The following is a 14,807-nucleotide window of genomic DNA, read 5'->3' on the forward strand; positions in this document are numbered from 1 at the left end:
AACAATGACCGCAGAAGAAATCAGGGTCAAAATAAAATTAGACTCATCACACTGGTTTTCAATCATTCTAATATACACAGCTGGCCCTCTGTATCTTAGGGTTCTGCATCTATGGATTCAAACAACTGCAGATCAAAGATATTCCAAAAAATTCCAGAAAGTTGCCAAAAACAAAACTTGAGTTTACCCCACGCTGGCAACTATTTCTGTAGCATTTACATTGCAAGGGCTTCCCAGGTGGTGCTAGTAGTAAAGAACCCGCCTGCCAATGCAGTAGATGTAAGAGACTCAGGTTCGATCCCTGGGTTGGGAAGACTCCCTGCAGAAGAAAGTGGCAACCCACTCCAGTACTCTTGCCTGGAGGATTCCATGGACAGTCGGCAGGCTACTTACAGTCCATGGGCTTGCACAGAGTTGGACATGACTGGCATGACTTAGCATGCATACAGGTGTTATAAGTAGTCTGCTGCTAAGTCACATCAGTCGTGTCTGACTCTGTGCGACCCCATAGATGGCAGCCCACCAGGCTCTCCCATCCCTGGAACTCTCCAGGCAAGAACACTGGAGTGGATTGCCATTTCCTTCTCCAGAAAATGAAAGTGAAAAGTGAAAGTGAAGTCGCTCAGTTGTGTCCGACTCTTAGTGACCCCATGGACTGCAACCTACCAGGCTCTTCCGTCCGTGGGATTTCCCAGGCAAGAGCACCTGAGTGGGTTGCCATTGCCTTCTCCTATAAGTAGTCTAATGAAACTGAATTCGCTCAGTCGTGTCTGACTCTTTGTGATCCCATGGACTGTAGCCTACCAGGCTCCTCCTCCACGGGATTTTCCAGCCAAGAGTACTAGAGTGGGTTGCCATAAGTAGCCTAGAGATGATTTAAAGTATATGGGAGGATGGGTGTAAGTTACATGCAAATCCTATGCCATTTTATATAAGGGGCTTGAGCATCTGTGGATTTTGGCATCCAGAGGGGTCTGACAACCAATTCCTTATGGATACAGAGGGATGACTGCACTCACATATCAAACAATGGTATAGATAGAATGACACTTGTTTCTTGAACATGCCTGAGCCCTAAGTGAGAATTCAGTTATCCTTTGAACTCAGAGCAGTAGAAATAGGATATTCCTCCCACCTTTTCCCACCCTCTTCAGTTCAGTTCAGTTGCTCAGTTGTGTCCAACTCTTTGCGACCCCATCAGTTTCAGCACGCCAGGCCTCCCTGTCCATCACCATCTCCCGGAGTTCACTCAGACTCACGTCCATCGAGTCAGTGATACCATCCAGCCATCTCATCCTGGGTCGTCCCCTTTTCCTCCTGCCCCCAATCCCTCCCAGCATCAGAGTCTTTTCCAATGAGTCAACTCTTCGCATGAGGTGGCCAAAGTACTGGAGTTTCAGCTTTAGCATCATTCCTTCCCAAGAAATCCCAGGGTTGATCTCCTTCAGAATGGACTGTTTGGACTTCCTTGTAGTCTAAGGGACTCTCAAGAGTCTTCTCCAACACCACAGTTCAAAAGCATCAATTCTTCGGCGCTCAGCTTCTTTCACAGTCCAACTCTCACATCCATACATGACCACTGGAAATACCATAGTCTTGACTAGACGGACCTTAGTCGGCAAAGTAATGTCTCTGCTTTTGAATATACTATCTAGGTTGGTCATAACTTTTCTTCCAAGGAGTAAGCGTCTTTTAATTTCATGGCTGCAGTCACCATCTGCAGTGATTTTGGAGCCCCCCCAAATAAAGTCTGACACCCTCTTAACCAAGGATGTTTAGTGGGGTTTAAAAGACAAATTATTCCAAGTCTTAAGGGAGGTAACAGGGAAAAGAAACCATATCACTGAGATAACTGTGGGGTGCTTTACATTTGTCATTCAAAGTTTAAACCTAACAATGATTTTAAGAGAGAATATAGTGAAAGAACCCAAATTGGAGAGCAACACTGAAAAAATTTTCTGGTGTGAATTGTCATATATTGGAAGAAGTGCTAAGTGGAGCTTATGCAATTTCCTGCCTAAATATTTTAAATCTTTAAGGGGCAGATGAAACATGTTTAATGATTATTTGTTCAAAACAATTTATATATCTAATTAAAACATAACAACTGTCTAGTATAGTTATAATCACCCTCATTTTATACAGGAGTCATCTGAATATTAGAGATTTAAAGTTAAAATGTCACTCCAGTTCACATAGCTGGTAGTTGATTCTAATATTCTTTCTCTTTTTATTATGCAACAGGTACACCTTGTTTTATTGCACTTCCTTTTATTGTACTTTGCAAATACTGCAGTTTTTACAAATTGAAGGTTTGTGGCAACCCTGAATGGAGCAGGTCTAATGGAGCCATTTTTCCAGCAGCGTTTGTTCACTTCATGTCTCTGTGTCACATTTAGATAATTCTTGAAATATTTCAAACTTTCCCATTATTATTATACTTGCTGTTGGTGATCAGTGATCTTTGATGTTACTGTTGTAATTGCTCTGGGGCAGCATGAACTGCACCCATATAAGATGGTGAACTTGATTGCTGGTGTGACAACAAAGGATTTAGAATGAAACCATAAACTTAATTGATAAAGCAGTGACAGGGTTTGAGAAGATTGACTCCAGAATTGAAAGAAATTCTACTGTGTGTATGAAACTATCAAATAGTATCACATACTACAGAGAAACCATTTGTGAAAGGGATAGTCAATTGATGTGGCAAAATTCATTGTTGTCTTATTGTGAGCAACTGCCATAGTCACCCCAATCTTCAGCAACCACTACCCCGATCAGTCAGCAGCCATCAATATCAAGGCAAACCCCTCCACCAGTAAAAGGATTACGAGCTGCTGGAGGTTCAGATGTTGTTAGCTTTTTTTTTTTTGTTAGCAATATTTTAAAATTCAGGTAAGTATACTGTTTTTTGATAAGATGCTTTTGCATACTTAATCGACTATGCTATAGTGTACAAGTAACTTTTATATGCACGGGAAAACCAAAACATTCATGTGACTCACTTTATTGTGATATTCAGTTTCTATTGTGGTGGTCTGGAACCAAGCCTGCAACATCCGTGAGGTCTGCCTGTGTGTGGGAGTCACCTAGACTTCTGCTATCCATACATTAGCTACTGGCCACATGCTGACATTTAAATTAATTAAAATGAAGTAAAAATTTCTGTTTCTCAGTCACATAAGCTATATTCCAAATGTTCAACAGTCCCGTGTTGCCAGGGGCTACCCTACGGGACAGAGCAGACACAACATTCCCACTAATGCCGGAAGTTGTAGACAGAACAAAATCCTGTCTAGATGAGAAATGGTACCATGAAGTGAATGAGGGCACAGGCTCTAAGAACCCACAGATTTGGGCTTGAAACCTAGTTTCTCCACCATTAATTTTATAATCTTGAGTAAGTCACTTATCTTCTTTAAACCTCAATTCATTGGTTTGAAGCATGAGAACAAGAAAAGATTTTCTCTCAATAGGTGATTATGAGTCAAACGGCAGAATCCCAGAAAACTGGCAAGCATTTGGCAAAAGTTAGCTCTTATTACACACATCCAAGTTTTAAGAAAATAACTAGGTTTTGTTAGAAAGAAGCATAAAACTGGTTTGATTTACCGGAGTTGTAAAATAAACCAGGTTGGTGTGGGAGCTTCCCTAAAGGGCATACAGGAAAAATGTGACATTCTGCTCAGACCTGGGCAAACTAGGAAGGTTAGATCCCTGACTGCATTTAGCCTGAAGGAGAACATTAGTGAAGTCAACTTAAAGATTTACTTATTTCTTTTTTTTTATTACTAATTTTTATTGGCGAATAGTTGCTTTACAAGTTGTGAGATTTTATAATCTAATATTACTTTAATTTAGCAACATCCATTAATCTTGCAGTTAAAGTAAACATGAGGTTCCTGACAAAAAGAAAAAGAAAAGAATTGATACCCAAATTGCTCCCATTTTGTTGTGGGAAGGGATTAGAAAATAGGAAGACCTGTAGGTCAGGACTGGGACTAGAGAAAGAGGAGCACGACTCAAGAAAAAGCTGCTTGTTGCCTACTATTCATGTTTTATTCCAAAGCATCATTTCTCTTAGCGACCACCATCATCCGGAGGCGTTGGGGTAGGGAAAGGGCATGTTGAAAGATTTTTACACGACTAGGGAGTGTGCCCTGGGGGCTAGAAGATGAGATTCTGATTCCAGTTCTGTCCATGAACTGCTTGTTTGACTTTGGAAAACTGCTTGTTAACTTTTCAGAAACTTTAGGTTTCTTTTTTGGAAGGTGAAGGGAAACTTGGACTAAGTTGATCCTGAATTTCTTCCTAAAGGTAACACTTCGGATTTGATGGGGACATTTCACTCAAGGTTTTCTTTCTGAGCATAAACAAGTCAGTGTGGAAGCAGTGCTATTGTGGGGACGTGCTGCCACCTCGTGGTACCATGGGTTGTCTGCATTCACTCCTTTGGAAAATGTCTGATACAGAAGTTTAATACTGGTTTCTATTAAAGGAATACAGATATTTGCTTACTATTTTGACGTTTTAGGATGCAATATTTGATACTTGAGCTTGTTTCTAGTGACTTTAAGTAATCGGGCACCATGTCTATACACATACTTTTTTTTGATGAAAAATTTGCATGCATTTCATGAACATATGAGATTTAAGTCAGTTATTTCTTAAACTTACAATACAAGGTATTTATGTCATCCACACAAGCCAAATTTTTTCTTAGTAGTTTTTAGAAAATTCGTTTCTCAGTACCATGCACACATTCCCCTTTATATAGAGACATTTGCTAGGACAGTATCTTACTACTAGTGAGCATCCTCATCAGTCTATTGTATGAACAATAATAAACAGACTAAGTATGTACCTCCATATTTTGGAGTGGAGCTACCCACTCCAGTATTCTTGGGCTTCCCTTATAGCTCAGTTGGGAAAGAATCCACCTGCAATGCAGGAGACCCCGGTTCGATTACTGGTTTGTGAAGATCTTCTGGAGAAGAGAAAGGCTACCCACTCCAGTGTTCTGGCCTGGAGAACCCTCTTTGGGTTGCAAAGAGTCAGACATGAATGAGCGACTTTCACTTCACTTCACATATTAGTATACTTAGTATGTACCTAGCATCTTTTGTGTTGTCATTCATCTAAGTACTTTACAAACATTGCTTTAAAAATACAGGTACTAAAGTATAGATCTAAGTATTTAAGTTTTGGCCATAGCAATCAGAGCAGAAAAAGAAATAAAAGGAATCCAAATTGGAAAAGAAGAAGTAAAACTCTCACTGTTTGCAGATGACATGATCCTCTACCTAGAAAACCCTAAAGACTCCACCAGAAAATTACTAGAGCTAATCAATGAATATAGTAAAGTTGCAGGATATAAACTCAACACACAGAAATCCCTTGCATTCCTATACACTAATAATGAGAAAGCATAAAAAGAAATTATGGAAACAATTCCATTCACCATTGCAACGAAAAGAATAAAATACTTAGGAATATATCTACCTAAAGAAACTAAAGACCTATATACAGAAATCTATAAAACACTGATGAAAGTAATCAAAGAGGACACTAATAGGTGGAGAAATATACCATGTTCATGGATCAGAAGAATCAATATAGTGAAAATGAGTATACGACCCAAAGCAATCTACAGATTCAATGCAATCCCTATCAAGCTACCAGTGGTATTTTTCACAGAGCTAGAACAAATAATTTCACAATTTGTATGGAAATACAAAAAACCTCGAATAGCCAAAACAATCTTGAGAAAGAAGAATGGAGTTGGAGGAATCAACCTGCCTGACTTCAGGCTCTACTACAAAGCCACAGTCATCAAGACAGTATGGTACTGGCACAAAGACAGAAATATAGATCAATGGAACAAAATAGAAAGCCCAGAGATAAATCCACACACCTATGAACACCTTATCTTTAAAAAAAAAAACAAAAAATAACAAAAACACCTTATCTTTGACAAAGGAGGCAAGAATATACAATGGATTAAAGACAATTTCTTTAACAAGTGGTGCTGGGAAAACTGGTCAACCACTTGGAAAAGAATGAAACTAGATCACTTTCTAACACCATACACAAAAATAAACTCAAAATGGATTAAAGATCTAAACGTAAGACCAGAAACTATATAACTCCTAGAGGAGGACACAGGCAAAACACTCTCTGACATAAATCACAGCAGGATCCTCTATGATCCACCTCCCAGAATACTGGAAATAAAAGCAAAAATAAACAAATGGGATCTAATTAAAATTAAAAGCTTCTGCACAACAAAAGAAACTATAAGCAAGGTGAAAAGACAGCCTTCTGAATGGGAGAAAACAATAGCAAATGAAGCAAGTGACAAACAACTAATCTCAAAAATATACAAGCAACTCCTGCAGCTCAATTCCAGAAAAATAAAAGACCCAATCAAAAAATGGGCCAAAGAACTAAATAGACATTTCTCCAAAGAAGACATACAGATGGTTAACAAACACATGAAAAGATGCTCAACATCACTCATTATCAGAGAAATGCAAATCAAAACCACAATGAGGTACCATTTCACACCAGTCAGAATGGTTGCGATCTAAAAGTCTACAAGCAATAAATGCTGGAGAGGGTGTAGAGAAAAGGGAACCCTCTTACACTGTTGGTGGGAATGCAAACCAGTACAGCCACTATGGAGAACAGTGTGGAGATTCCTTAAAAAACTCGAAATAGAACTGCCTTATGACCCAGCAATCCCACTGCTGGGCATACACACTGAGGAAACCAGAACTGAAAGAGACACGTGTACCCCAATGTTCATCGCAGCACTGTTTATAATAGCCAGGACATGGAAACAACCTAGATGTCCATCAGCAGATGAATGGATAAGAAAACAGTGGTATATATACACAATGGAGTATTACTCAGCCATTAAAAATGAATACATTTGAATCAGTTCTAACGAGGTGGATGAAACTGGAGCCTATTACACAGAGTGAAGTAAGCCAGAAAGAAAAACACCAATACAGTATACTAACACATATATATGGAATTTAGAAAGATGGTAATGATAACCCTGTATGTGGACAGCAAAAGAGACACAGATGTATAGAATGGACTTTTCGACTCTGTGGGAGAGGGAGAGGGTGGGATGATTTGCGAGAATGGCATTGAAACATGTATACTATCATGTAAGAAACGAATTGCCAGTCTATGTTTGATACAGGATACAGGATGCTTGGGGCTGGTGCACGGGGAAGATCCAGAGTGGTGATATAGGGTGGGAGGTGGGAGGGCAGCTCAGGATTGGGAACTCATGTACACCCATGGTGGATTCATGTCAATGTATGGCAAAACCAATACAGTATTGTAAAGCAAAATAAAGTAAAAATAAAAATTAAAAAAAATAAAAATACAAGTACTAAAATATAGATCTAAGTACTTTAGAAATATATTTTGAAATGTATTTCCTCGTATCACTTTTACCTTGTGCCTCTCTTCTTCAAAGTCTAATCAAGCTAAAGTGGGGCTCTGGAGAAGATGGAATGGTGTAGATGCCTCTTCAAGTCTCAGTCTTGGTCTTTGAACCTTCAATCCCCATTCAGAGTAAAAGACACCTCAGTTGTTTTGCTCTGTATAAAAGTCATTGTGTCTTAAAAAAAAACAAAAAACCCTTGCATCTTGAGCAAAACTGGCTGTTTTTAGCAATGGCAGTTGGTGGACATGTGTGGGGAGATTTTTGAGTTTGGAAGAGCTACTGGCCACTTAAGGGTTCATCCAAGCACGTGGTGAAATTATTCCTTCAAACTATAACCCAAAGAGAGATGTAAGAGGTATTGGGGTGTGAGATTAGTTTAGCAGGTAGAATTTGGGATTGGCTGATGTCACCTTATTCTGACTGGTATCACACGTGGGATGGGAGGTAGTGAGAAAGAAAAAACTGAGTTCACGTGCCACTCAGGGACCAAGGAGTCAGGACAGAGAGTAAGCCTGTGCTCATCACTTTGGCGAGTCAACCTCTTCTTATCTCTATTTCAATTCTTAAAACAACTAAAATCCTTCAACAGTATGAAAAGTACTGAAAGCAGTATAATACATGGACATCTAGGAACAACCTCAATTTAGCAAATTTAACGTTTCCCATTTTTTGCTTCAAAGCTCTGTTTTTAAAATTAAACAATGAAGTGATGCTTATCATCACTAAAATCTTAAACTTCTGTTATTTTATGCTCTCTCTCATGCATAGATTTTTATGTCTGCTATTTATATTTAGATCCACAGATAACACATACTATATTTAGTATAATTAATGGTTTATGAAAATTATGCCCTTCAATATGTGATTTAACTTCTTTTTATTATTTAGTGTTTATGCTGGCAAGAGGTACATATCCTGATATATATACATATATGTATACATATCCTGTCCATTCATTTAGAAAATTTATAGCATATAGATCAATAAATTGCCCATCTAATGTCATATTGATTAGAGATTTGTTTCTTTATTTTATTCATTAAAAATGAAAATGTGTGGATGTCTGCTATGCACATGTCTAAAGGCTTATTTGGAGTGTATGCCTAGAAACAGAATTGCTGGATCCTATGATAGATAAATATTTTCTACTTTGCTATATATTTATAAATTACTTTCCAAATAGGCTTTGCCAGTTTACACTTCAGGTATAACAATGTCCATTTTTCTTTTCCCTCATTTGTCAGTTTGAATAGTGTGAAAAAAGTAAGGATTTAAACATTTACATGATTATTAGTGATTTTGAGAGCAATTTAAAATTTTTATTTGTTTTATCTTATATGAATTTATCATTAGTCCAACTATCCATTTAGTTCTTTTAAAAAATATCTTTTCTTATAAATTTATACAAAATAATTATGTGTTGAATAGTAAATCTTTGGAGGCTGTGGGTACTTCGTGTATTTTGCTCCATCCTTTGGGTTGTTTTGTAAATGTTGTTTGTGGTCTATTTTGTCATACAGATTAAAAAACTTTAAATATAGTCAAATTTGATAACTCATCATTGTCTTCCAGATAAAAACCTAATCCTGATTTTGAAAGCCCATTTACGAAGTAAAGAACTCATAGCTGTAGATTCCTAAACTAATAATCAAATTCCTGTTTATTCCTGGTTGGGCTTCAAGGAGATCCTCTAAACATGTAGATATCTCTAAGTCTTTTTTTTTTTTTTTAACTAAGAAGAATCTGGCTTATGGCTCAGATAGTGGGGGAGAGAAAGGAGGTGTGTGTGCAGACTTGCCCCATTGAGGCTAGGACACAGAGCCCTTAACAGGTAGTTGACTTGTCTGGAAATCCAGATCAGTGTTCCATGTTCATCAGTTAGGAACTGCCTAGCACATTTCTTTGAAAATTGTCGTTTTTAATTTTCCTTATTGAAGTATAGTTGATGTATGTGTGTGCTTAGTCACTCAGTTGTGTCCAGCACTTTGCCACCCCATGAACTGTAGCTCCTCTGTCCATGGAATTTCCCAAGCAAGAATACTGGAGTGGGTTGCCATTTCCTTCTCCAGGGAATCTTCCCTATCCAGAGAATGAACCTGGGTCTCCTGCATTGCAGGTAGATTCTTTACTGTCTGAGCCAGCATACTTGATGTATAATATTACTTAAATTATAGGTGTACAGAATAGTGATTCACAATTTTTAAAGGTTATACTCCATTTATAGTTATTATAAAGTATTTGCTACATTCCCTGTGTTGTGCGATACATCCTTACAGCTTACTTTATATTTAATAGCTTTAAAGGTAAACGTGGGAGCATTCTGAGTTGGATTGATACATAAAATGTATATGTTGTGCTCGCATATGTATTTGTCTGTGTGTGTGTTTGTCTGTATGTACTATTTCAGATCTTGTATGGATTCCCCCAATTTATGCTGCTCTCAGTTATTAGCAGGAGACCTTACCCTTTTGGCAACTTCACTGATTGATTCTAGTTTTGACTTTGTTAGCACTTTAGTTATCTCCAAGCAGTCTTATTTTTGTTGGATTATAGGCTCAAATAACTCTTTCCCATCTTTTTTTTTCAGTAATGTCATATGTATTGAATTGAATAAGATGCATTTAGCAGCAAGTAACTAAAGACTCACTGAAAATAGCTTAAGCCTTCAGTTCAGTTCAGTTCAGTCGCTCAGTCCTGTCCGACTCTTTGTGACCCCATGAATCGCAGCACGCCGGGCCTCCCTGTCCATCACCATCTCCCGGAGTTCACTCAGACTCATGTCCATCGAGTCTGTGATGCCATCCAGCCATCTCATCCTTGGTCGTCCCCTTCTCCTCCTGCCCCCATCCCTCCCAGCATCAGAGTCTTTTCCAATGAGTCAATTCTTGACATGAGGTGGCCAAAGTACTGGAGCTTCAGCTTTAGCATCATTCCTTCCAAAGAAATCCCAGGGTTGATCTCCTTCAGAATGGACTGGTTCGATCTCCTTGCAGTCCAAGGGACTCTCAAGAGTCTCCAACACCACAGTTCAAAAGCATCAATTCTTCAGTGCTCAGCCTTCTTCACAGTCCAACTCTCACATCCATACATGACCACAGGAAAAACCATAGCCTTGACTAGATGGAACTTAGTCGGCAAAGGAATGTCTCTGCTTTTGAATATGCTATCTAGGTTGGTCATAACTTTTCTTCCAAGGAGTAAGCGTCTTTTAATTTCATGGCTGCAGTCACCATCTGCAGTGATTTTGGAGCCCCCAAAATAAAGTCTGACACTGTTTCCACTGTTTCCCCATCTATTTCCCATGAAGTGATGGGACCGGATGCCTTGATCTTCGTTTTCTGAATGTTGACTTTTAAGCCAACTTTTTCTCTCTCCTCTTTCACTTTCATCAAGAGGCTTTTTAGCTCCTCTTCACTTTCTGCCATAAGGGTGGTGTCATCTGCATATCAGAGATTATTGATATTTTTCCCAGCAATCTTGTTTCCAGCTTGTGTTTCTTCCAGTCCAGCATTTCTCATGATGTACTCTGTATATAAGTTAAATAAGCAGGGTGACAATATACAGCCTTGACGTACTCCTTTTCCTATTTGGAACCAGTCTGTTGTTCCATGTCCAGTTCTAACTGTTGCTTCCTGACCTGCAAGAGGTCTATAATTTCACATTACAGGGTTGCTGGAGACACCTTGATTCCAGGGTGGTTCACTGGCATGAGGACTTCATCAAGGACACAAGTTTCTCTCTACTTTCTGCTCTGCCATCCTCAGCAAGTCATTAATACCATTTACGGTCACATCATGGCTGCAACAGTTCCAGCTATCAACTCATTATTTTTGTCTAAAGGAAGAAATGTTAAATTTTCTCTCTTATAGGTCTTCAAAAAACAAGATGTTTATTATAAAAATTTCAAAATATACAGACTATAATAAAATAGAAAAATAGTAAAATCCACTTCTATATATTCACTATTTTAATGCAACATTTTGCATTATATTGCAATATTTTATCATACAGGATGAGAAGCACAATTATTCTTCATTCCTTGTACTTAACAGACTTCTCCAAAAATGAAGTGTTCTCCTTACATTACCAATTCATTATATGCTTAAACAGGTTACCGATAATTCATTGTGTCATTTAATACTCTTAAAGTAAAAATCCCTGACTTCCCAAAATACATATTTTGTGTCTGGCTTGTTAAAACCAAGAGTCAATCAAGGAACACTCATTGCATTTAATGATATGTCATATAACAGCATCAATAGATAAATTCAGTGTGATTGTAAGAGGCCAAAAAACTGAGGAATGAAAATTATGTGAGATAATATATTTTAACCGTAAAACAAACTTTTTAAATAAGAAATTGTTTCTCAAAACACCGAGAGATGGTTCAAGGTGAGTTGGAAGAGTAGATGATACTCTTTCTTTTGTTTCTTTCCTATATGGCCCTCTTGGGATGGACTTGGAACTTGGCACTGTTATCACCCCATAATTGACTTTATTTTTAGCCTCTCTCAAAGGGACCTTTGCACCCAATTCATGCTGCAATTATTTGAAATAGTTGCAACAGAGATGACTAAGGGTACCAGGTTGCCTTCTACTCTATTCCCTAGGTCATCAAGGACTACTACTCCTCACTGGTGATATTATCTTTGCTGTACTTAAATTCCATTTGGCTTCCATCGTTTTCATTCTGGGACCTGTAAGATATATCTCATGTGCATGGCCATGCAATGTGATTCTTCAGGTTCAGGTGCATTTTCTTTTCATTCTCCATAAAGAAATGTTCACAGGGTTAGAGACCTCACCAGGTCATCTATGTTATCCTCTAGAAAGAGATAAGAGGTATATAGCTATAGGGGATTTTCCAGCAAAAACACAACAAAGGAAATGAAAAGGCTATTCTTAATTGAAAAATGAGATATTAATCTCTGAGCAGAGCCAAAAACTGAATAAAATTATATATTTCAAAACAAGATTTTATATCTCATGTAAAATTTTAATTCTTAAAATATGCTGAATTTTGACAATGTCTTTAATTTCCCTTCTATGGTTTTACTCTCCTTTTTCCATTTCTAGGATTAAACACAATAACTTTTGTATCCTGCTTCTACCACTAGAAAATTGTTCCACCGAAGTAAGGTGAGAAATATTCAGGTAAGAGATAGATTAATGTCAAATTTGTACAGAAATTTTTAGGAGCTGTTGATTTTTCCAGTAGCATGTCTGAGGTTTGTCCACTTTAAAAAGCTGAAGATGCCTTCATTTTGGATGAAGGTTTTGGAAAACCAAATAAATGTCTTGCTATCCTACTTTAAACTCTCATAAAACTGTTTAGCTACTGACCTGTTTTAATCTCTAATGCCTACTTGCAGAATTTAAAATTACTCTTTTTGGGCTTCCCAAGTGGCTCAGTGGTAAAGAATCTTCCTGCCAGTGTAGGAGACACAGGAGACAAGGGTTCATTTCCTGGGTTGGGAAGATCCTCTGGAGAAGGATACGACAACCTACTCCAGTATTCTTGCCTGAGAAATCCCATGGATAGTGGAGCTTGGAGTGCTACAGTCCATGGGGTCACAAAAGAATCAGATACAACTTAGTGACTATACAACAACAAAATTGCTCTTAAATTTGATCCTTCTGTTGTAAAATGGAAGCATTAAAATGAATTTGAAACTACAGAAAGCAAATATTATTTATCTCTCAAAACCTTCAGATATGTTAGACTTACTATGTAAATCAAATGAAGCACTAAACAGGTATAAAGAGAAAATGCTTTATGTGTGAAAATCATGTGCATTATAATGGAAAGAGGACTGGAACTGGAGAATCACACTAGAAAATTATGAGTTAGGCGACTCAAATGTTGTGTGCTGATGGGCAATTACAATATACCTCAGAGTCAATTCCTATAAAAGGATGCAGCAGATCATACATAACACAACAGAATGTTATAAAGGAGATGATAAGACAAATTTCAATGTCTTATACAAGAGGCAAAAGATATTTTGTGATACCAGGAAATAGGTAGACGTCTCTATTTTTAATCTTGTCTTGTACCTCTTAGCAGGTTCTTGCCATGGGTGACAAGGGAGCAGGCAACCATTCAGATGTAACTGACTTCATTCTTGTAGGCTTCAGGGTGCGCCCAGAGCTCCACATTCTCCTCTTCCTCCTCTTCCTGCTTGTCTATGGCATGGTCCTTTTGGGAAACATTAGTATGATTGGCATCATTGTGGCTGACTCCCAGCTGAACACACCAATGTATTTCTTTCTAGGCAATCTCTCCTTCATTGACCTCTCCTACTCCACTGCTATTGCACCTAAGGCCATGGTCAACTTCATGTCTGAGAAAAAGACTATCTCTTTTGTAGGGTGTGCTGCCCAGTTCTTCTTTTTTGCACTCTTCATTGTAACAGAAGGGTTTGTCCTGGCGGCCATGGCCTATGACCGCTTCATTGCCATCTGCAACCCTCTTCTTTACAGTGTCCATATGTCAAGACGCCTTTGCACTCAGCTGGTGGCTGGTTCCTATTTCTGTGGTTGGATCAGTTCCATCCTCCAAGTCAGTGTAACATTCTCAGTGTCTTTCTGTGCCTCCCGAGTCATTGATCACTTCTACTGTGATTCTTACCAAATTGAGAAGATCTCCTGTTCTAATCTCTTTGTCAATAAGATGGTATCTCTTAGTTTGGCTGCCTGCATTATTTTGCCCTCAATAGTTGTTATTGTAGTATCTTACATGTATATTGTAACCACAGTCTTGAAGATCCCCTCCAGTGAAGGGAGAAAGAAAGCCTTCTCTACTTGCAGCTCCCATCTGGGGGTGGTAAGCTTGCTTTATGGGACTGTCTCCTTTGTGTATCTCACACGTCCAAACAATCCTGAACTTCGTAAAATGGTTTCAGTATTTTACATATTGGTTACACCCATGCTAAACCCTCTGATTTACTCTCTAAGAAACAAAGATGTCATACAAGCTTTGAGAAAAATCTTATGGAAGAAAAAAGCTTTATCCTAATTCTACTTTCTTGTGATTTCCTCATTAGTGGGCCCACCGATAGTTTCAGCCTGATTTGCTTTCAGTGTGGAGTCAAGCTTGAGTCACTTGAAGATCCTTTACATTGATCATTCCACAGATGAATTATTTTCAGTGAAGGGGTGGTAACAATTTGTCATTCACTCTTCATCATTCACTCTCCCTTAAGAGCAGTGGTATTTCTCATGCATCAGTAAAATTTTCAGTCACTCTATAAACAGAAATATGCTCCTTACTCTTTTTAGGTAAACTTTATGGAGTGAAGGAAAAAAGAATTTAATTTTATTACTGATATTTTTCTTT

At 38.2% G+C, this 14,807-nt stretch overlaps 1 protein-coding gene across 1 annotated transcript; it reads left to right on the forward strand.

Moving 5' to 3' along the window:
• The first annotated feature begins 13,544 nt into the window (after nucleotides 1–13,544).
• LOC120857346 (olfactory receptor 9K2-like) lies at nucleotides 13,545–14,486 on the forward strand. The gene has a single exon (XM_040232797.1). The coding sequence runs from the start codon at nucleotides 13,545–13,547 to the stop codon at nucleotides 14,484–14,486; it is 942 nt and encodes a 313-aa protein (XP_040088731.1).
• The last annotated feature ends 321 nt before the right edge of the window (nucleotides 14,487–14,807 follow it).

This window comes from Oryx dammah, unplaced genomic scaffold, assembly GCF_014754425.2.
Source record: "Oryx dammah isolate SB20612 unplaced genomic scaffold, SCBI_Odam_1.1 HiC_scaffold_29, whole genome shotgun sequence".
NCBI lineage: Eukaryota > Metazoa > Chordata > Mammalia > Artiodactyla > Bovidae > Oryx > Oryx dammah.

Excerpts from the sequence above, each read along its gene's own strand:
- LOC120857346 (XM_040232797.1), top strand. The coding sequence starts at position 13,545 with ATGGGTGACAAGGGAGCAGGCAACCATTCAGATGTAACTGACTTCATT.